The 24,413-nt window shown below is 43.7% G+C and overlaps 1 protein-coding gene across 18 annotated transcripts in view; it reads right to left on the minus strand.

Moving 5' to 3' along the window:
* The window catches only part of SOX6 (SRY-box transcription factor 6), an 841,142-nt gene that overhangs the window by 57,816 nt on the left and 758,913 nt on the right, over window positions 1-24,413 (minus strand). For 14 of the 18 annotated variants that reach the window (XM_060261709.1, XM_060261715.1, XM_060261714.1 and 11 more), the window contains one exon: window positions 10,096-10,207. In XM_060261709.1, the coding sequence (XP_060117692.1) occupies window positions 10,096-10,207 (112 nt within the window). The remainder of the gene's footprint in view (window positions 1-10,095; window positions 10,208-24,413) is intronic. The other 4 variants (XM_060261703.1, XM_060261704.1, XM_060261699.1 and 1 more) reach the window with 1 other exon arrangement.

The raw sequence follows: 24,413 nt of genomic DNA on the forward strand, positions 1-24,413 counted from the left end.
ATACTCTTATCCATCTCCTGCAGCACCAAGTCGGTATTGGAGCTGAAGAGGCCATTGCCATCAAAGGGTAGATCCTCAATGTAGGCTTGGGTGTCTGGTTGTAAAGCCATGGACAGTAACCAGGAATGGCGTCGTAAAGTGATGGCCGTTGGCACAGGTGTCACCCAGTGCTTGGCCGAGTTGAGTTGCTGCTTAGCCAGAGTCATTCCCTCCTTTTGAATCTTCCGCAGAGCAGACCTGCTCTGTTCCGGGAGGCTGGGCAAAATGTTGGAAACCTGCTCCCAGAGAGCGTATTGATATCGACCCATGCAGGCAGAGCAATTGGCAATTTTCACACCCAGGGAGCCAGCAGAGTACAGCCTTCTTCCTAGGTTGTCCAATTGTTTCCCCTCCTTGTCTGGTGGAGCAGAGTGTGTCTTCTTCGCCTTGGAAGATGAAGACACAACTACGGAATTCGGCTTGGGATGGGTGCAGAGGAAGTCTGCACTGGACTCTTGAATCCGATACATGTGGTCCAGTCTGCGAGATGAGATGGGCGTGGAAGCTGGTTTCTCCCAAGAAGATTTTGCAGTATGCAGCATGACAGGAGTGAGTGGTAGAGCTACTGCAGTAGAAGTGTCCATTTGAACGATGTCAAATACAGTATCTGTAACCACTGGTTGAGGTTGGACCGTAGTGAGGGACAAAAACTGAGCCATACGCTTGATAAGATCGCCATAAGACTTTAGGTCCTCCAAGGGAGAAATGGGTTGCTCCTTCGCTATCTTTTGTGGTGGAGAGGGTTCCCCAGGTGAAGACGTTGTTTCCTGTTCCTCCGGCGTCGACCCTTCAATGGACTTGGGTGACGCATCAGGAGAATCAGAGCGCTCTGATAAATGTGGAGTTGGGGATGACACAGGCTCCGTTATTCCACCCTTAGACTGCTCCAAGGTGGGGTCCCGAAGGGGTCGAATAGGCTCGACATCGGGCGGCTTCGACACCGACGCAGAAGGTGCTCTTTTAGATTGTCAATAAGAGGTTTGGGATCGATGAGAAGCTTCGGAAAGCTGATCCCAGTCCATCTGGCGAGGTGGAAGCCAAGGAAAGGAAGGTTGCATGGGATATGCCCCGTAAAAATACTGCTACTGACGCTGATCCCATGGGATTTGCAAAGGCAAGCGGTGCGGAGGAGAGTGATCGATCTCTCAGTATCGAGGAGAGTGGCTTCTTGAAGAGCGGTCCCTTCGTGAATCATGCAGTCGACCTCGAGGAAGCGGGCTCCGGGATCTAGACACCTCAGCTACCCTTTGGGATCGATCAGGTGGGCACTTCTCAGTACTGAAATGCTGTACCGGTTCAATCTCCCGATTGGAGTCAGAGAATAAGGCGAGCTCCGTCGACATCAAGGTGAGGATCGGAGGGCTTAGCCAACGACCCGGTGAGGTGAATAGCTTCAGTGGAGGAACGATCGGTGCCGTCGGGTCCGATGGAGAGACTGGAAGAGCTGGAGAAACGGATTTGGTATGCTTTGGCTTATCCGATCTCTTAGCCTTCTTCTCCTTCTCCTCATGAGCGCCCTTATCCTCCTTATGCCTCTTAGCAGGCATAGAGGAATCCGACATAGCAGCCGAGCCCGAGCGTTTGTGAGGGCGGATGGCGTCGGAAAGGGGACGATCGTTCTCGAGCAATGTCGATGGGTCGGCCGATGTGGTTGGTTGCTCGACCCGTTCTGCTGAGGGCAGTTTCCGATGGGGCTGCTGCAAGGCGGGCAGCTCTGTTCTTTTTGGTCTGTTTAGAGAACTTTGCGCAGTGTGCACAAGAGTCCGTTCTATGGAGCTCCCCAAGGCACAGTAGACACAACGAATAACCGTCAGGTGGGGCGATCTTACTCCCACACTTAGAACACCTCCAGAAAAATCCCCAACATCTTTCCATACGAAAATAGAAGGAAGGACGGATTGGGGGGAAGAGGGGGGAGGGGGGTGGAAGAGCGGGAGAAAAAATAGAGGTCTTCGCACCCACACTCCCCAAAAAGCCTATTACTATAACTAACTAACTAACTATAACTATAACTACAACTATATAAATATTTTTGAAAAAAGCAGTTCACCGACCGAAGTGATGAAAGATCGACTGATCAGCATGGCGGTCAGAAGAGAACTGGCGGGATGTCCGCGCCTGTCTCAGTGGGCATGCACAGTGGGGCTTCTGGGCATGCGCACTGGGACGTCGGCGTGGAAATCCGCAGCTTTTAAGTTTACCGATCGAGATCAGCGCTGGCGCCTAATCCCCATCAGTGTGATGCACAGAGACCACGAAGAAGATCGATGTTTTATTCTAGATACAGGAATTAAGAACAATAAGCTAATAGAGTTTATAGTGAAACATGCCCTGCATAAATTTTAATGGACTTCTCCAGATATTTACTAACAGCCTTCACTTTCCCCTCAGTGCCTGTTGCTGGCCAATCAACTTGGGCTTTGTCAGAGAGAAGAGGCGCTTTCAAGGCCTATTTTGGCCTTTGAGAAGAACTCATTGGGGCCACTCCTGACTAGGGTTACCAGCTCCAGGTTGGAAAAGGTGGGTTTATTGGAAGTTCAGTATACAAGCAGCTCATGCTTACATCATCCAAGCCTTGTTCATTGTAGTGATGCTTTTCTCATGACTCCACCTGACATCCAGAATCCTCAATGTTGCCCTGAGTTTTAGAGTTCATTGGTTTCCTCTCTACTGCCCACATTTTTTAGGTCAAGCCAATGTTCCTTCTCTTCCCTGCTTTTCTTCCTCACCCATCTCTCTCACTCTCCTGAGACTCTTGTGCCTCTTCAGCCTATTATTATTGCCCACCACTCAAATTGCTTCTCACCTCTCCCTTTTATCTCCATTATCCTTCCAAGTTTCATATTCTCCACCTGTTCTCAGCCTATCCATCCTCCTCCTCATCAGCTTTGTTGTCCAGCCTCATCTGAGGTTGTTTGGGCCCAGAGTCAGAAACCCAATGGTTAAGTGTCAGCAACTGGATGCTAGCACCCACCTTCCAAATAGCTCCACTGCATTATCCTTCCTTAAAGGGCTCTTCCAGGCACCCAACCCTTGACAACACCTCTTCCTCTTCTGCTTTCCGAGTGGTCAGGTAAATCACCATCATGGATCTTCCACAAGTAGTTAATGTCACCATTTGAACAGAGTGTTTTTGTTCCCATTGCAATGTAGTAAAGTCCCTGAAGTCCTGTTTGTCAGTAAGATGTAAAGTACACCTGTAACTGAAAGGGCTTTTCTAAATAGTAGTTCTATTTATTTTATGGGCTACCCAAACTGCTTTCTTCATTAATTTGTCTCCTCAAAGACAAAGGGATAATTCCATCCAGCTTCTTCCATTTCAGTAACATTAAATATGCTGCTAGCATTAAGCCATGTAACTTGAAACTCATTCATGAATTCATGTAGTGTCATAGCTGTGACAGGCTTCAGAGGGCATCTTCAAGACTTTGTGACGTCTTTGGCTAGAGGACAATTAGGATCAGGAGACTTCACATTGGAGAAGGACCCTCACTAACAACATCACAACATTGTTGGTGACACACTAGCATCACTTCCAGTGTGACCCAGCAGTAAAGTCATCATATAAGGATGACACTCTACCATTCGCCCAAACCTGTAATGGTTTGAATGAATGCTAGAGCGTCGCTCAACATGATCACATCAATTCTGAGTCACACCAGAAATGAAATTATGGTATCATTGTGCCTCTAATCCCTCCTAATTGCCCCAGCATTTCCCAATTCCACTCAGTTGAGAAGCAGCGGGCAGAATGACAGGAGGTTGGAGATCTCCCACCAATGTAAGAAACCTGCCTCCCCCAGCACAATATGCCTGCTAAGGGTTATATCTCACAAAATTTCATAATTGTGGATGGCCTATCACTACAAAGAAGAAGAAGACTGAAGATCTATACCCCAGCCTTATCTCTGAATCAGAGACTCAGAGCAGCTTACAATCTCCTATATTTTCTTCCCCCACAACAGACACCCTGTGAGGTGGGTGGGGCTGAGAGAACTCTTACAGCACTGCCCTTTCAAGGATAACCCCTATAAAAGCTAGGCTGACCCAAGGTCATGAAGCATCACATGTTAAGGAAATGTTGAAAGTGAAAGGATGTGAGGGAAATAGGTAAATCCAGGAAAAACTAAAGTTACTTCCCACCAGAACATCAAATAATTCTAAATTTTATTCTATTCATGCTGTACTAAGTACAGTTCATAGGGATATCAGTAAAATAATCATTTGTTATACTGCTCAAAAGATAAAAGAAGGTGCAAGTCTTGACATGGAAGATGACCTATTTATTCACTCATTAAGAATACAACCAATTTTAATAGAACTTTCAACCAATTAAAAGCTTTTAGCTGATTAATGGTATTGTTTTTAATTGATCAATCCAAGTAACTAATTAAAATAAACATCGCAGTATGCATCCTTCAGCTGTGGAAATCAATGCAAACTCTTAAATGATATCCAAAGTTCATAATTCCTTGATGTGAAATATGAACCTTGGCAACTTGCTTGCCTTTAACATAAGACAAAAATTACAGCCTTAAGAGTTTTCACCAGCTCAGGTTTTAATCTAAGCCAGAGAATAACTTCTCTCTCATCCCCTTAGCTCACTACTACTATAGCAGATATCTTATTTGCTCACTTTTCCAACCCCAACTCCAGAAACAATTTCTTTCCCTCATGAAGTCTGATATCATGGGACTACATCTCCCATGCACCTTAATACCCTGAATGCAGTGCTGAGAGTGAAAGACAGGAGGATGAAGAGTTGTTCTTTTCTCTGCTGAATTGCCAGCCACCACTGCAAAGTATGAGGATATCTGTGGGGACTCACAAAAAGAATTCAGCAATTATGGTCTTATTTAGAACCGTAGTAAAAAAAAAAAAGATCCCTAGGGATTCTCCATTGTCATTTGTAATTATCAGACACTTTGCAAATTGAGTATTGGAATGTTCACCTCATCCCTGCAAATGGGTAAGATTGGCAGTTTCCTGTTCATGCACATTCTCTGTGGTGGCACCCATGTTGTGGAGCGTCCTGCCTGAGGAGGTCAGGAAGGACTCCAAAATTATATGTGTAGATGTGTAAAACAGGAATATTCAGGGTATTGTTATAATTGAATCAGAGAAGTCCCCAAGCAACGTTCATATGGTAACAGATCTGTAGTCTAGTGTAATGATGATGATATATTTTACAAATGGGGTCCGTGAGACTCTTGAGTGGGGGAATCTCATATTCCCCCACACTTTCTCACTGGATGTCCACAGTTGCCACCAGGCCTGCTCTCTTCTGTCTCCCCCTCCCAGCTCTCTGCAGCTCACCTGGAGCAGCTCTGGGTGAGCTAGCAGTAGGGTTGTCAAGTCCAATTCAAGAAATATCTGGGGACTTTGGGGGTGGAGCCAGGAGACATTGGGGGCAGAGCCAGGAGCAAGGGTGGGACAAGCATAATTGAACTCCAAGGGGGAGTAAAGGAAGTAGAAGGCCAACGGCAGCTTCAGGGAAGTGTGGAAGCCACACTGGATCCAACAAGAAAGCTTCCTTCCTCCCCTCACTGCTCTCAGTGATCTGACCTCTTTAGCAACCAGAGCAACCCTAACTTGATGCTTTGTATCTTGTATCTTGTTGCTTGTAACTTCTGCTTGCTCCTATAGCCTGGGACCCAGACCCTGCATTCTGCACCTGTTCCCCAGCCCTGGAACCAGACCCTGGAACCCTTCATCCTTATTAGCTGACTCTTGGACTGGACCTTGGATCTCTGACTCCAGATTGGTTTGTAGATCTTGCCTCTGTATCTATTGTTGTACTTATTATTACTGAATTTATGTATCCTGGAAACCTCAGGCAGACCAACAGTGGCCCTGAACATAACAGCAGGGAGGAAGGGAAGGAATCCTTGCCTGGCTCAGAGTTGCCGGGGGGTGGGGGGAGGCAGCTGCAGGAGTCTGGAAGTCACACCGGGTCCAGCAAGAAGCTTCCCCAATGTTGTATAAAAAAAAAAATTAGATGTTTCTGCAAACCTAGGGATCACCCAAGTTTTCAGAAAAGCCTGTTTGGGGTAAGTGTGTCCCCTTTCTGTGGATTTAGATATCTGCTGATAGGGGCCACACTTGGAAATTAGATAGATAGATTGTAGGTATCATCTGGCTTTTACTGCATTGCTTTATACCTTGTAATTCCATAGTCTGCATTGCTCACACTATACCTCATCTCAGACAGTTTGCTGTTCTCATTGTTTCCTACATTATTTTTTGAATGTTGTATTCCTAGTACTAGTGCATTTTTCATTTGATGCCTTATGTTGCATGCAGTACTCCCTCTAAGCTGAGTTAGTGTGAGCTAGTTCACAAATTTTTAGCCTCCAACTCACAAATACAAACACACTTAAAACTCTTGCAATATTTAAGATGAAAAGGTGGGGGAATAGTGGGATTTTGCAATACAATTTTAAAAATAAAACATTTCATTTTTTAACCGTTTTAAAAAGAAAAAGTGCAAGGATCACTGCAGAAACTAAAAATGTAAAATGCTTTGAGCCTAGGAAAACATTAAATGTTTCCTCCCCCACCTCCAATCCCTGGATCTACTCAGATTGGCAATGGCTTTCCAGTTTAATACCCCTCCCCTTTGGCTGTGGGTCCCCAGATTACAGTACTCATTACTAGGCACCAGTTGGGTCCATTCAGCAGAGACAAACTGACTCAAAGCATCGACCCTTTATTTGTAAGGAGACAACTCCAGGAAGCAATGGCTTCATCTGGCCATAGGAACACTGGAAGTGAAACACTGAAGTACAAAGTTGCAAGGGAAACATGGAATGGATTTTCCACTACTAGTCTATCTGGGCACAGAGAGCTTAATGGAAAATCCATTTTGCATTTTCTTTGTAGCTTTGCAAGCCCAGAAGAGCTTCCTGCTGCAACCGGCAAAGACAAGGCAGAGGAGCTGGGAACTTTGGCAGCTTTGGAGCTTCAAAGGTTGTGGACAGGAAGGGGAAGAGGGGGGGAGAAAAGAGATGCAGGCCTGATTAAAGCCCTGGATGGGCCGCTTTCATCCTACAGGCTGGACATTTGACACCTCTGCTATAGGTGGAAGAAACTGATATAGGCCGTGGTCACACTCACCATTAAATCCATCCCTAACCCGTCGCTATTATACCCCGCAGCTTTTTTACAACGAATTTCCTGATCAGACATCCCTCCATCTTTCAGTTCTAAGCAGCGTTGGTCCCGTCAGTGGTTGATCAGAGGTCTCAACTGGACCTCATTTTTTGAGATGGCATTCCACACTCGCACAATTTATTTATTTATTTTATTTATTTCATTTATATCCCGCCCTCCCCCACCACGGCAGGCTCAGGGCGGCTAACAACATTCTACAATCATACAATAACAAGTAAAACCTTAAAATTACAATATAGAGCAATAAAACATTAAAATATTAACTTAAAACCAATCCAGTAATACAGTTGTGATGCGGTATAGATCTTTAGACCGCATTGGCGGACCCTTGGTTACCGTTTTTCCTAGCAGTCCGAGTATGCTAATTTAAAAAGGGTGGTCTTGCAGGCCCTGCGGAACTGTTCAAGGTTCCGCAGGGCCCGCACCTCCTCTGGGAGTCGGTTCCACAGGGTAGGGGCCGCGATCGAAAAGGCCCGTGCTCTGGTACTCTGATATTTAATTTCCTTCGGCCCAGGGGCAGTCATTAGGTTTTTCCCGGTTGACCTCAGTGCTCTCTGGGGTTCGTATGGGGAAAGACGGTCCCTCAGGTAGACAGGTCCTCGGCCATATAAGGCTTTAAAGGTAACGACCAACACTTTGTACTGGACCCGGTATATAATCGGCAGCCAGTGCAGTTCACGTAGCCCCGGCTGTATATGTTCCCGTTTTGGGAGTCCCAACAACAGCCTGGCCGCCGCGTTCTGCACTAGCTGCAATCTCCGGGTCCGGCACAGAGGTAGCCCCAAGTAGAGGGCATTACAGTAGTCTAGTCTTGAGGTGACCGTTGCGTGGATCACTGTTGCGAGGTCCCGGCGCTCAAGGAAAGGGGCCAGCTGCCTTGCCCGCTTCAGATGGAAGAATGCTGACTTGGCAGTGGCTGCTATCTGGGCCTCCATCGATAGTGAAGGCTCCAGTAAAACACCCAGACTCTTTACCTGGCACGCTGCTTTCAATGGCGCACCATCAAAGGTCGGGAGAGCTATTTCCCTTCCCAGAGCGCCGCGACCCACGCATAGGACCTCTGTCTTCGCTGGATTCAACTTCAGCCCACTCAGCCTGAGCCATGTCGCAACAGCCTGTAATGCCCGGTCGAGGTTCCCTGGGGCGGAGTCGGGCCATCCATCCATTAGTAGATAGAGCTGGGTGTCATCTGCATATTGATGGCAACCCAGCCCAAACCGCCGGGCAATCTGGGCAAGGGGGCGCATATAGATGTTAAACAACATCGGGGAGAGAACTGCTCCCTGAGGCACCCCACAATCCAGTGTGCGCCTCCGGGACCGCTCGCTCCCGATAGCCACCCTCTGTCCCCGACCTAGGAGAAAGGAGGAAAGCCACTGCAAGGCCGACCCCTCAACCCCAATGTCGGCGAGGCGGCGCGTCAGTAACCGATGGTCGACTGTATCAAATGCAGCCGACAGGTCTAACAACATCAGTACCGCAACGCCGCCCCGATCCAGTTGCCGTTGGAGGTCATCCACAAGCGCAGTACCGTGGGATATCGTGCTTGGCTTTTTTTCTTTTAAAAAAAAAAAAAGGTGCCAGAAAAGGTGGGTGATCTGCACCCCCCTTTTAAACACCTGGAAAGGAAGGGGAAGCCCAGGAGTTCTCTTTGCTGTCTCTCCGCCTGGCGGGGAGACAGCAAAGGTGGGTCATCTTCCCCCCCCCCCATTTAAACACCCCACCGTGGTGTTTAAATGGGCGGGGGAGCACGGCAACTCTCTTTGCTGTCTATCCGCCTGGCGGGGAGACAGCAAAGGTGGGTGATCTTCCTCCCCCCCATTTAAACACCCCGACGTGGTGTTTAAATGGGGAGGGAGCACGGCAACTCTCTTTGCTGTCTTTCCGCCTGATGGGGAGACAGCAAAGGTGGGGGATCTTTCTCCCCCTCATTTAGGAAAGGTCCGCTGTGCAAGCACCAGTCATTTTAAACTCTGGGGTGACGCTGCTTTCACAAAGTTTTCACGGCAGACCTTTTTCAGGGTGGTTTGCCATTGTCTTCCCCGGTCATTACACTTCTTCCCCCCCCCCCCCCAGCAAGCTGGGTACATATTTTACCAACCTCGGAAGGTTAGAAGGCTGAGTCAACAATTGCTGGCGCAATGATATCATTTGGAGTGGGCTCTCGCAGGGAAGCGGATGTGCGCTTGCGACGAGTCGGCTACAATGGAGCATTCAAACATAGAAAGTACGCACGGGAGTCGCCGGAAGCATTCTTATTCCGGATTTAATGTGCTATCAAAAAAAGTCCGTGTCTCATTCATGGCAGTTCGGGACACGAACGAGCCAACGACCATTGCCAGAAGCTGATGTTTGGACAACCGCATAAAATCCGACATGCATCTGGCTTTCATCCATGCCCATCTCGTCAGTTTATGTGCGCCTGACCTCGGCCATACACATTTAACTCTGAACATTGCAATGAAGCAGGAAGACATGCACATAATATAACTAATCAGCTCCCATGTGTGGGCTGTTCCAAAACCAGGAACCCCTGCCAATAGAACCTGGTGTGAGTTTTCTTGTCCAGTGCTATATGACTTGTGTGAGCAGTTAAGTATACCATGTTATCAGTCAGCTAAGATAACATACAAACTGACAGAAAGAGCTTTATGAAAAGAAATGAAACACACCATAAATAATGAATGGAGAATTCATATTGTATGATAACATTTTAAAACTATGACTTGTTCTTGTCGATGGCATAGAAATCCGTGCAAAATTCCATAAAGCTATGCATGAGGACATAACTATGCAATGCTCACCTAAGACACCATGAAGCATTCATTGTTAAAATGCTCATGGAAAGCAATGCTTGCTGACTTAATGATTACTGTAACTCACCCTCTGCATCTTCTGGCCTTGTAAGGTCAATAACTCCTGGGCCCAGTTTTCCATCTTCATTGGGCTTCCCTGATAACTGTGGGCCTAAGTTTTCAAAATGTGTTCTTTCCTGCTAAAGAGAAAAAAAAAACCTTTTGTCTATTTATGCTTTTATACTTCAGGAGTCAGGACACTGATTTGTATATTACCTGAAGTTCTGTTGCTGCTCTTCCTACCCTCACTACAGACTTATCAGTCCTTGACTACTTCTTCCCTCCCTAACCTGTCCATTTATTGTAGGTCACATGCCACAAAGGTTATGAACCTCATCTATTTGTTCTGAGAATTGTCTATGACTAAGTGCTAAAATATATGATAATATTAGTAGAAGCAGTAGCTGTGGGTCTTAAAAATACGAACAAAGCACGTTTAACTGTAGGCATCAGTTTGGAGTTTATAATGAGACCTAATTTTCAATGATTCAGATCACCTGCAGAAAATATGTGCAGCCCCCATCTTTTCTGGAAAATGCCTCTTCTCTTGGCTCTACCCCCAGTATCTCCTGGCTGCACCCCCAAAGTCCCCAGATATTTCTTGAATTGATTTACTGAACACTATTTCCTCACCTTCATGGTTGACCTGTTATACGTGACTGCTTAAGTTATATGGAGATAGAGTTGCCAATCCTGAGTGGGGGCAGGGGATCCCCCAGTTTGGAGGCCCTCCCCCCATCAGAAAGTGGGTGAGGAGGGGAGGGAAATGTCTGCCATAGGGAATAATGGAGAATTGATCTGCGAGTATCTGGGGTTCGGGGGGGAGCTATTTTGAGGTAGGGGCACCAAATTTGCAGCATAGCATCCAACATCTCTCCTCAAAAGACTCTACAGGTTTCAAAAAGATTGGATAAAGGGGTCCAATTCTATGATCCCCAAAGTAAGGTGCCCCTATCCTTCATTATTTCCAGTGGAGGGGAGGCATTTAAAAGTTGTGCAGTCCCTTTAAATGTGATGGCCAGAACTCCCTTTGGTGTTCAATTATGCTTGTCACAACCTTTCTCCTGGCTCTACGCCCAATGTCTCCTGGCTCCACCTCCAAAGTCTCCTGCCTCTACCCCCAAAGTCCCCAGATATTTCTTGAATTGGATTTGGCAACCCTATATGGAGAAAATTGGGGAGAAGGATATAATATGTTATATTCCACATCAGAACTGTTGACTCAGTGAGTACTGATACAACAATGGAAAGTAATCCTATTATATGCTCCTCACACATTGTCTCCCCGACATATACATAACCAGAGCAGCATGGGAACCTCATCATAAACATTAATGTATAAACTGATGCCTACTTCTGGGCGTCTTAAATTCACCAGCTCTCCATGGCAAGGGGGAAAACACACACACACTTTATTTTGACATGTTTTTTCATCTCAATGGGTTGTAAAAGGAAATTAATTATCACCAATCATTTAAACTGACCTTTAAAACAACTCATTCCAGCTTAAGTTAGCATAAAGTGAAACAATATCTGTGATATGGAAATGAAGGATTAGGATAAAACCTCCAGGAATCACATTTAACCAATAAAGAACACTAATAATATTTGTTAAATGAATGTAGGAATGGTGGCATTGAGTAATACTAGAATTCAGAAAGAGTAGTTTCAATTAACACTGGATGTTAATTTAATGGGAAAATAATCACTAGTGCTAGCAACAGCCACACTCCTCTCTTAAAGATATGCGTTTGCATTTGAACCCTTGAGAAAGCACAAGTCTGAATTTTATGCAAGAGGGTTTCAAAGACAAGTATTTCAAAGAAGGAATAGTAGATGACAGAAATGAGAGTATTATTTTGTCTAGGAATTTGAACTGAAACTCAATGGGAATTTTAAAAAAGAGAGTAAGAATACGAATAAGACAGTGCCTTCTTCCTAGGCAAACACACTGATTTTGATAGAAACTTACATAGTAAGTCTGGATCCAAACCATTAAAACAATAATCAAGAAGCAATTTATGTGTCAGTCATTTTCTCAACACACTAGCAAGCCTTGCAACAATATGGCGTCACAACATTCTCTCAAGTGGGAGCCTCAGTGGTAATCTGTATCTGTAGCAAACTGTTAAATGGTTATCTTTAATTTATTACTACCATAGGGGGAAAAACACAATGCGTTTTCCCTCCTGCCCTGTTGATACTTCTTAATACCTGGCATTGTGTTGTAGCTGTGAATGAACAAAACATTGTTCTTCATTGCTATGAAACTACTATATTAAATGTCATGTCATGTTGAATTTATAGACATGAAAAATTAGCTTTCTGTTTTGTGAACAGTTTCTGTATGTTATACTTGATGCATTATGCAGCAGAAGAGTGTTGATTGCCATTCACTCCATTGTTCAATGACCTAGTTCTTTACTGAGCATATCAGACCCTGGAAGAAAGAGAAAAACAACTAGCATGCATTTCCTCCCCCAAAATATCTAAGGAACGTGGAACTACTCTTTAAAACCAAGCCTGTGATTACTCTAAGAGGAGCTCTGGCTCTTTTGCTCAAACCTAGTATGTTTGTGCTATTCTAGTCTGATGCTTTACAAGGAAAAAAATGGTTCCCTAATTAATTCTATTTAACAAAACTGTGCAGAAAGTTGCTGGATTTGTCAGTATAGATGACTGCAAAATGACTGCAAAACCCCCAAACAATCCACACAAACTGACATATAGTTATTTCACTTCACCACTTTACTACATAATTTATTTTTAATATTGTGTGTTAAGTTACTATGCATTATAAACACCATAGTAAATTTTGCATAATGTAACTACTGTAATGCAGAGAAAACAGAAATATTTTCACTGCATAATCAAATGTACTAGTAAATATTATTAAAAGTTTCTTTAAATGTGCAAAAATGTTGAAATACAGAGCATTAACACTGACTATAGAAAGGAAAGCAAACACAATATTCTGTTGAAGTATCCAATAGTATCCAACAATAACAGTATGCTGTCAGGATAGATCCTGCCTGGTAGTGGAGAAGAATAATTTTCCCCGAAACTCAACCATGTTTAAAATTCAAGAGAGTGATTTTTACAAAATTGTAGCACTCAAAAGCACCACAGATACAATCAGCATTTTATGCACAGTGTTTCTATTCCGCCCCCCCCCCTTTTTTTCGTATTTAACATCTTTTCTTAAGGAGTATTAATATAACACCAGTAATCTTCGTGGCAGAAGAACCAAAGTATGTTTTTTAAAAAAGTAAACTAGCATTCTGCTTAAAAAAAAAAAATCAACAGAACTTGCTATGTATCAATATGCACATTTGAAGTATCTTGCTAGTCATTCATTCTCTTTGATTTTCTCCAGAAAATATTCTGTGTTAAAAAGAAAGTTTCTGAAAGAATATCAATATTTTGACACTGAAAGAGAAAAGGGAAAATTATATGATAAGGTACAAGAACAGTAAGGAAAGAGAAGTGAGCATAGTAATAATAGTTAAAAGAACTGAAGCATATTTATGATTCTGTAATAACCTTTAGTTAGCAAGTCATTTGAATATATTTACTACTGCACCAATTTTCTGTGTGTATACACACATACCTAATCATATTTCATATCATTTCATGTTTGCACTTAAAAATATTCTTCACAGCAATGGTTGCCAGCATTTTATAGGAAAGCAGTAAAGAGGGGGGGGGGAAAGCACAATATTTGTGATACATACAAACGTAAGAGCATTTCAAGAGCAAATGAAGTAAATTAAGTGAAGTATTGAGAAAGGGACAGAACTGAAAAATTTACTAACAGAAAAATATGCAGGGCCCAGGCATAAAGAGGGCAGAAATGCTTTACTAGGGTCTGAGGATTTGGGAGCCCCAGCTCAAGCCACCAGGACAACACCTGGATATGGCCTACTTTAGATTTTTTTTATTTAAAAAATCTATATGGGATAAAACGATTATGAGTGGCCCAAGTAACATTTTTTCTGACCTATTATCTTTGGGTGTTCCCTTTAAGCTGAGTTAGTGTGAGCTAGCTCATGCATTTTTTAGCCTCCGGCTCACACATTTTTATCTTAGTTCATGAAAGACAAGACTCCATAGCTTAGTGAGAGCATTAGTCCTGACCAATACTCCCTCTAAGCTTTTGTGAGCAAAAAATCTACTTCGTGAGCTACTGGCATTAAAGGTGTGAGCTACTGCATAGATTAGTTTGCTCCGGGGCCAGTTTTCCTGAGTTAAGACAAAAATGTGTGAGCTGGTGGCTAAATCTGTGAGCTAGCTTGCATTAACTCAGCTTACAGGGAACACTGATCCTGACTATATGAATATATACCTGCATGAAAAATATACATAATTATATACACAGCCTTCAAGCATTCACCCAAATACAGTTATAGTTATATGCATATCCAAAACACACACCAATCTATATATGTGTAACACACATGGAAAATTGTGAAAAATTTACACATACACAAAATTTATATGTGGGTGTAAGTTGCCACCAAGTTGCAGCCAACTCATGGGGACCCCAGCAAGGTGCTTTCAAGACAAGTCAGCAGTAGAGGTGGTTTTTTTCATTGTGTTCCTCTACAGAGCCTTCCTAGGTGATCTCCCTTCCAAGTACTGACCATGCTTTGCTTCTATGATCTGATGAACTCAGGCAGACTATACCATGCCATCTTCCCTCCCGCACAAAATGTATACAACATCCAAAATCATACATGCAAGTAATCCTCCATGTAAACAGACTCCCTTATTTTCTTCAGATAAATGTCGGCAGTGCTTTTTGGTTTAAAAATGAAGTGCTTCACCTGAAGGCATAAAGTCAAAGGCATATGTGACAGGTAAACCATGGGTAAGAATCCTCCATGTGTACACTAAAAGAACCCAAACCCAGCACCAGAGGACTAAGAGCCTCTTCTTAAGTAAAAACTAGTTTCTTTGGCCATATAGTTCCTTGCTCCTTTAAAAGTAGAGAGGTGACAGCACACCAGGAGCAGGATTCATTTTGCTAACAGCCAAACCTTCATTTTCCACTCAGTGACACGATTAAGCACTTATTTATGCATTGTCAGGCACAAACATGCAAGCAACATAAAAGTTATTGAAAAAATTAAAGCCTGCTTCGCTGTGTCACAGGACTGTTGGTTAAGTGCTTTGAAATGATGATGTATGAGGTAGATGTTGCATATTAAATAAAGATATTTAAATGATAAAGCCTCCTTTAGCAAGCATTGATTAATGTTAAATGTTCCAAGCCAAAAGGCTGAGCCATCCCTCATGTTCAAATATTATCATACTCAATGGTAGAGCAACCCCAGAAATGACAGATGGACTGTGAGATTATTATCCCCTTATTTCTAGAATTGCCAAACCAGTCAATTCCTGAAGCATTATTTTTAGCTTTGCATCACATTAATAACTTTCTCTTCGCTTCTGTGATTGGAATGATCGATTCTTTCCTTCTGTGTAAAGGGAAGAAAGTTGACTGGTGTAGTCAACTGAAAGAAGGAGGCTGGGCATCCTGTAAATGCGAGGGGGGGAGATGCTGCTAGAAACTTCAGCTGAGTAGAATAAATATAAAATTGTGATCTTGTGAAAGAAAAGTAATGATAATAGTAAGCACACAATAATGGCTTTTCACTGCACTTAGGTAAAAGCTGAATTTTTGATGTGCACAGTATATTTTCATAAAATTTTATATACTATGTTTTATACACTTATTGGCTATTCCATAATAATGTGTGCGCTAACAGTAAAATTGCTCCCAAATTTATGTGTGTTATTTATTCGTTCCCACGTAACAATGCTTTTTGTTGTAAAAAATATTCTGTTTATTAATGTAACTTTACAACTGCTGCATCCAAGATCCGTGGTAAATTAATGACATTTTTATTATTTTATAGTGTCATTAAATTTTTACTGATCACTCCATCAAACAGGAGCCATAAAGGCCGTAATGCAAACTGGGACACTTAGATCAGGGGAGCAGGAAACCATTCCATAGAGTCTGAAGTAAACGGCTTGCTATAAATGATATTTATACCATCTTTAAGTATGTAAGAATACTTGGACAAGTTTGGCAAAACTGTTTCAGTAGTGCTGTGGATTGTTTACTTAAATAACAGTTTACTTGCCAACAAGCCAAGGATTTCTTATGTGCCTTTTTTACTTTAAAACCATATGAAAGAAGATGACTGATTGCATCCATCTCTTGAAAAACACAATATATGAAATGTAATAATACACCAAGCACCCCTCCCTTTTGAATTACTAAGACTGATCAGACTCACTATAACCATTCCTCAAATTATTTCAACATGCTGGGTCCCCTCCCCCACTAAATCTGAAATGTATGTCGGGGTTGAAGTGGAAAATGGCATACATGCTGATCATTGTGTGGAAGGGCTTTCTTCTTTTTCCAAACAAATATATTTTGTTTAAGTAGACATAGCTGGACAGTGATGTAATAGTCTCTATTTCAAGACTCTAGCATAGATGCAGTTAACATTTATTTAAAGATCCAGTTTTGGATTTTCTATTAATGTGGGTCATACACAGAAGCCACAGAGCAAATGCCTATGTGGCTGATAATCTGGGGACAATGTTTCAGTTGCTAAATGTGCAAGTAATTCCAGCATTCTGTCTTTACATATTGTTACTGTTAACATTACTCCATACTAAGCGCTCGCTCTCTCATACACACACACATACACAAACACAAATATTTTAGTGGCTTATTTGTTACTTGTAATTTCCTCTGTTCCAAGAGCAGGATAAGCAGGAAAAGGCTATTTTCAACTAGACAAAAAGAAAGGTTTCTAGAAATAAAGCATTTGTTGATTGTGTGCACACAGCTCCACAAATTCTAGCATCCACTGTTTGAGTAAATCCTACATCAATGAAGGATCCTACAAAACTGACTTAGAGGATCTCTAACAATGAAACTGTACTTGATTCTCTTTCCTAACTCCCCTCTCAACCTAGTCTGTTTAACAGACAAGAAACAATGCTCTGGAACATTTACAAGAGCACTGTTCTTCCTGTAAAGCTCAAGTTGCGTGTTGCCCCAAATTTCCCCTTTCTTTGTGTCAGAGGTTATTAAAAAAATGTAATTGGCCTCAGTTTTGAAGCTTTGACAATATCCTAGGAATGTAAGGATTAATTAAGCATTGAGTCAAAGGATTATTGTACCAAATGAGGTGAGATGCAATGGTAATTGTTTTGTCTATGGAGTCATTTATTATCACAAAGTTTTAATAAGAGATGTCAATGCAAAAAAAAGGTCATTTGTTTCATTGAATAGTGAGTTCATGAGTCCTGCTACTACAGTAGTGGCATGGTACATTTATAAATAAAAGTGGAGACCCATGAGAAGTGATGGAGGAAGGGTCTTCTTTCCTTGCTTCCCCCCACCTCCTTCCTCAGTCTCTCCCTTGCTTTTCTAACCTTCTCTCAGTCCCCCCTCTTTCTCCACCCCCTTTTCTCACAGTCTTCCTCTATCTCTTCAACCACATACCCTCAGTCCTGCCTCCATTTGCAAGGCAAGCCAGCTACCTGCTGCCCAGCTCACCCAGCAGCAGTTTCTCATTAGGCTGCAATGGCAGGTAAACTTGGTGGATGTCACAAACTATCCCTGCCCTGCCTGGCTGGCTCTAGAGATGGCAGCTTGTGTCCTGGTCTGCCTCCTCACCTGCAGCATCTCCATCTCTAGACCCACTCTATGATCTTTCCAGCAATATCAAGCAACCTGGAGCTGAAACTACAACAGGTGGTCTCTGTTTTACATGGAGGAAAAGCTGGTGATGGTTTTACATGTCAACAGTATCATCCTTTAGTCATAAAATCCAAGCCATGGTGGCAAATCCCTGCGTCCTGATTCACTGGAATTGCTGGGAATCTACTGCACCAACTACTGGCTGACACACTGTCACCACTTCCCACTACCATAGGGTAGCCTCTCTGTCACCTGCCCACCGCCAGCCCTGTCAGGCAAGAACCCTATCAGAAGGCCGTTGACCTTTGACTTCCAGCCTAACTTGCCTCACAGGGTTGTTGTTTAGATCACACAGGGGAGAGGAGAATGATGTAAACTGCTTGGTCCTCCCCCCCACTGTAAAGAAAGACTGTCATTTTCCTATGGAGAGGCTGCAGGGAGGGGGAAGGCAATTGAAACTTGAAGTCAGAGGGCCAGATAAAGGCAAGGAGACAGGTTGCCCACTCTGGTTAGGAAATTTCTGGAGATTTAAGGGGTGAGGCCTAGAGAGGGTGGGGTTTGAGGAGGGATAGGACCTCAGACAGGTACAATGCCATTTCCTCCTGGGGAACCACTGGAGATCACTCAGATTTACAGTTCCTCTCTGGATGGCAGAGATAAGCTCCCCTTGAGGTGGTGGTTGGGGGGAGAGTAAGTGCCTTCACTTGGGTGGGTAGGAAGACAGCAAGGGTGGCAGGCACTCATCCAGAGCCTCCTTCTGGAGCCCATTGTATTTTTTGTCACAAAGGGCCTTACTCCTAGTAGATATAATAAAAGCCTAATGGGTGGCTTGATCCTCAATTTTTATTGGAAACTGTGGCTACCACAGGAGTGGCCTTGCACTCTGTCTGTCACCACTCCCCCCTGTCATTGGGTAGCTTTGCTGTGACCCACCTACTGCCAGCCCTATCAGGCCAAAACCACATCAGAAGGCCACTGACTTTGAAACGAGACAGATCTCTCCTGAGAGGTTCTCCAGGAGCCTTACTGATTACTGCTGCCTCTCCTCAGTCCATCTTCCTCCCCCACAAACAACCCTGCCACCATTTTATCGCCTCCAACTAACACTTCCTGGCAAAGTTGCACTTGCCCAGTACACACACTCCACCTCTACTGTTCGTGACACACACACACACACACACACACACATATATATATATACACACACATACACACACACACATTCTATTTACAAATATGCCAGAAACTCCTCCTTATGAGGCAATATTCCACATCTTCATTTACAGCACAGTCTGTGGTTGAATCCACTGTGAACTAATATCATGTGGCAGACACACTTGCTTAAATAACATTGAACATTGTTTAATAACTATATACACTGAAGCAAACTCTGACAGAAAACAGTTAAATATCTTCAAATGGAAGAAAAGGAATGTTCCATCACAATGGGGGGGGGGAGTTCAGCAGCAGCAGAAACAGACTCTATACTGACTCTGTATCACCTTTCCACCTGCAAATGGTCTTTACTGTTTCTGTTCAAATTAGGTTACAGTGGGCTGCTTGTTTTAAGAGTCTGGAAGCCATTTGAAGGCTCCCTTTCGCTCCCCCCACACCTGCAAGTGGTAGCAGTTAAAGGCAGGCTTCTAATGGCTGCCTACCTTCCTGCCTGCTTGCCTGTCTTCCTGTCATGTCTCTGTCTTCCTTCCTTTCCCTTTATTTTATTCCTTTCTCCCAAACTTCAACAAAACTCTCACTTCACTCATTCCTCTCATTCTTTATTAGTCTTTTTTTTTTTTTTACATTCTGTCTTCCTTCTCCCTTTTATTTCTCACACAGGCCTCATTTTGGGCAGGAGCTCATGGGAGTGGAGTTCCAGAACCTCTAAATGTTATTGCGCTTTCTTTCTTAACCATCTCACCCCCCCCCCAAAAAAAACCCCAACAACTTGCTTCTGAGCTCCATTGTTCAAACCTCCTGTGAGAATTTTGCTAAACTCTAAGATTTGACAAGCTTTCTAATATTTGCCCCACAAAAAATGGGAAAATAACCAAAACATAAAGCAGACAGGTGGAAATCTTCATCATGCCACTGTGGCCACATAGGAGAAAGTAATTTTAGAACTATGATGGGAGAAAGGTGACAATTATAATTCAAGAAGCATGTTAAAGTAGATGCTGAGCTAATACAATTTAGTACACCTTCCAGTTATGTCAGGGTTGCGTGGCATATAGGAAAGTTATGCAAATGAGTTATGCTAATGAGCTCTAGCATCTCTTCTTCTACAAAATGACCCCTGCTCTTACTTCTGCTCCCCCTCATTTTTCTACCTCCCTTCTGTTCTTTCTCTCATTCTTTCTCAGAATCTCTGTCTTTCTGTCTTTTTATTTCATTCTGGCTGCGATCACAGACACTAAATAATGCACACTCATCAGGATTGCCAGGTTCAATTCAAGAAATATCTGTGGACTTTGGGTGTGAAGCCAGGAGACTTTGGAGGTGAACCCAGGAGGCATTGGGGTGGAGTCAGGAGCAAGGGTATGACAAGCATAATTGAACTGCAAAGGGAGTTCTGGCCATCACATTTAAAGGGACCACACACCTTTTAAATGCCTTTCCTCCACTGGAAATAATGAAATATAGGGGCACCTTTTGGGGGGCTCAGAGAATTGGACCCCCTGGTCAAATCTTTTTGAAACTTGGACAGTATTTTTTAGGAGAGGCACCAGATGCTATGCTGCAAATGTGGTGCCTCTACCTCAAAAAACAACTCCCCTAGAGACCCAGATACCCACAGATCAACTCTCTATTATACCCTATGGGAATTGGTCTCCATAGGGAATAATGGAGTAGCCAGCAGACATTCCCCCCCCCCCTGCTTTCTGATGACCCTGAAGTGAGGGGAGGGCCTCCAAATTGGGGGATCCCCTGCCCACCCACCCCCTGGATTGGCAACCCTACTTTCAATCCACTTCCCAACTGGATTTTACTGTGTGAACTGGCAAAATCCAGATGGAAAGTGCTTTGAAACTGGATTGAAACTGCATTATTTAATGTGTGTGATTGCAGCCTCTGTTTGTCTACCTTCCTTCCTTTCATTTCTCTTTGGCTGTTTCTACATTTGGCAGAAAATCCTGTATTTGTGCATATTTAAAAGTAATCGTCTACATTGCATATCACTGTCACTTCTGTCTTGCTTTGTATTTTGTTAAGACTTCTGCATTCATTTTTTTGAATGGGCAACAAAAGAGCTTTCATTCTGGAGTTGCCCTGCATGTCTCAAGAGTACTTTTGAACAGTTTTCCTGAACATGTGGATCTAAGTTTGTAACTGTAAAACTTTCCCTCTGAGTATTAAAACTCCTCCCCAAAGCCCTGTCCATCATTCACTTGCGAGAGCACTGATTCAGGAAGTCGCTAGGTGTGCTGCTCAGAATTGCACTGATGTGTGCTCTCCTCTGAGCAGGGCTCCTTCACAAGAAAAGCCCAGCTCAGAGGAGAATGCACCCCGTGCAGCTGCTCTTGCCTTCAAGGAGAAGGTAGCCAGGCAGAACTTCAGTGCAGCTTCTCTGAGCCAGGCTTCCCTTGCAAGGGAGGCCCAACTCAGAGAAGAATGTGCCCTGCATGGCTGCTCTTGCCTTCAAGGTTAACACAGCCAGGTGGGGCATCAGCGTGGATCCCCCAACCACGACTCAGAGGAGAATGCTTCCACAGTGCATTCTCAGAGGTGCTCTGCGCCTCTGAGAATACACTACGCAGGCTTGGCTTGGTCGAAACCTGCCCACCCTTCCTTTCACACCACTGTGCCTGCTCTCCCCTTGGGCAGGAGTGCAGTGGCAGGGCAGGCACAGGTGGGGGGCACAGAACTGGTGCCGGTCTGGGGCGATCAAGATCATAGCACCAGGCCTGTCCTGGGTAGACAAAAAAGGTGGTGGCAAAGGACTTCAAGTGATGGAGAGGTGTCCCACAACCCCCTTCAGCTGCCTGGGTCCCAGGCAGGTGAAAGAGGCGGCACCCGGCAGCAATATGCACACTGCCACATGGGGGACACATTCTTGACTGAGGCTTCCTTCTTTTCAAATATAGAAGCAAAACTCTGCAAAAGATAAGGAGCATATTTTTAAATGTAGAAGCATTTTGAATGATGTGAGTTTGTAGCGGGTGGATTCAGTGCTCAGTAGATCTGGAGCAAAACTGAATGGAGAAAGGGTCTTTCACTCTCTTCTCCCCATCTTTTCCCTACCATTCTTTCTCTGTCTCTCTTTTTCTTTCATTCTGTTTGTCCATTTTCCTTCCTTCCTGCCACCTACACATTCATCACTCCCCTCCCAAATATTTTTCTAGGGCCTGTTGTTTTTCTTCCTACAATGGGTTTTACTGCTAGTTCATTAAATAAACCTGCATTCTTTATTTTAATAATAATAATAATTATTATTATTTATTTATATCCCGCCCTCCCTACCGCAGCAGGCTCAGGGTGGCTCACAACATATAATAAATACATAATTACAATATAAAACATTATATCAATACAATATATAATTCATAATATTTGCTATTTAAAACCAATGTAATTAAAACCATCAAAGTTAAAAACTCACATTTACAGGTGCTATGTTCTAGATGTTCTCCTCTTGTAATTTATGATGGCCGTATGTAGTAGACTAAAATCCACATTAAGAGAAGGCCAGTTGGAAAAGGGTAGTCTTGTAGGCCCTACAGAATTGAACAAGATTCCACAGGGCCTGCACTTCATCCAGTAGTTGGTTCCACCAGCATGGAGTTGCCATCGAAAAGGCCCTTTCTCTCATACTCTTCAATTTGGCCTCCTTCAGCCCGGGGATTGTCAAAAGATTTTGTGTACCTGATCTCAGCACTCTCTGGGGCACATATGGGAAGAGACAGTCCCTAAGGTAGGCAGGTCCTCAGCCATATAGGGCTTTAAAGGTAATGACCAGCACTTTGTAACGAATCTGGTATACAACTGGCAGCCACTGCAGTTCGCACAGCCCCGGCTATATGTGCTCCCACCGGGAGCCCTAATTACAGCCTAGCTGCCGCATTCTGCACTAGCTGCAACTTCCGGGTTCGGCACAAGGGCAGCCCCATGTAGAGGGCATTACAGTAACCCAATCTCGAGGTGACCATTGCATGTATCACTGTTGCCAAGTCGTCACACTCTAGGAAGGGAGCCAACTGCCTTGCCGCCTAAGGTGGAAAAAAGCGGATTTAGCTGTGGCTGCTATCTGGGCCTCCATTGACAAGGAAGGCTCCAGTAGAACCCCCAGCTCTTGACCTTGCGCGCCACTTTCAATGGCGCACCATCAAAAACTGGAAGAGGGATTTCCCTTCCCAGACTGCCACGACCTAGGCAAAGGACCTCTGTCTTCATTGGATTCAGGTTCAACCTACTCAGCCTGAGCCAACCTGCCATGGCTTGCAGCGCCAGGTCCAGATTTTTTGGGACGCAGTCAGGCCGACCATCCATTAGTAGATAGAGCTGGGTGTCATCTGCATAATGATGACACCCAAGCCCATACCTCCAGGCAATCTGGGCAAGGGGGCACATGAAGATGTTAAATAACATCGGAGAGAGCACTGCCCCTTGTGGCACCCCATAATCTAGTGAGTGCCTCTGGGACAACTCTCCCCCAATTGCCACCCTTTGTCCCCAACTATCAAGGAAGGAGGCAAGCCATTGTAAGGCCAACCCCCGAATCCCTGCTTTGAATCATGTCAGGGTTCAGAATGCACTCAGCCAAGAACTCAGAGATTGGAACAACCAACCAGCAAGAACAAAAGAGAAGAATAACAAGTTGTTCTATTTTGCTCTCTAAGGCTTTTTTCAGATACTGAAACATGGGGTTTTTCTTGTGGTGATAGTCACTGGTGCTGAGTACTAGCCTATGGGGAGGGGCTGTCCCAAGTCCTGATGGGAAAATTGGTAGAAACTGATGCAGCCTTATATATGAATTCTGGAATCTTTTTTTGAAAAAATCCAAAAAATCATTGATGATACGCAGGTCCAAGCTCTTCTCTACACGCACAATGGCTTGAAACTTGCCTTGAAATTGATTCTGGAAATTAGATTAGTAAAATATCAAATTCTAGATGATAGATTCTGCATTTGTGCAAATAATCTTCAAACATGTGGAATATATACAGCCCAGTTATGCATGCATCAATGATATGTACAAACACCAAGCGACCAACCTCTGTAAAATGCAACGAGAACCTTTCACGCATTTGAATATTTATCAGGTTTTTTCTGTTATATTAAGCTTAGAATTTTTAAATGAATGGACTTTTCAGGAAAAGTACTACTACTAAATATTTATCCATGTTTGTGAATTAAAAGCTATGAAGAATATACAAAGTAACAATATTTTAAACCCAGGGAACTTGGACATTTCTTTACTTGGCAAGGAGATGTCAAACCAAGGGATTTAAAATTAACAACAGTATTAATTTTTTTTCCTGGGGGGTAAACACTTGTGCTTCTCCCCACCTCCACTCCAAGTATATTTCCCAAATCCTGGAAGGCTACTGCACTTGGAGTCACTTCTAAATCACAAACCTCTCAGTTAGATTCCTTTCATCAAGATTATTGTACATGTG

The sequence above is a fragment of the Heteronotia binoei genome, chromosome 21, assembly GCF_032191835.1.
Source record: "Heteronotia binoei isolate CCM8104 ecotype False Entrance Well chromosome 21, APGP_CSIRO_Hbin_v1, whole genome shotgun sequence".
Classification (NCBI taxonomy): domain Eukaryota; kingdom Metazoa; phylum Chordata; class Lepidosauria; order Squamata; family Gekkonidae; genus Heteronotia; species Heteronotia binoei.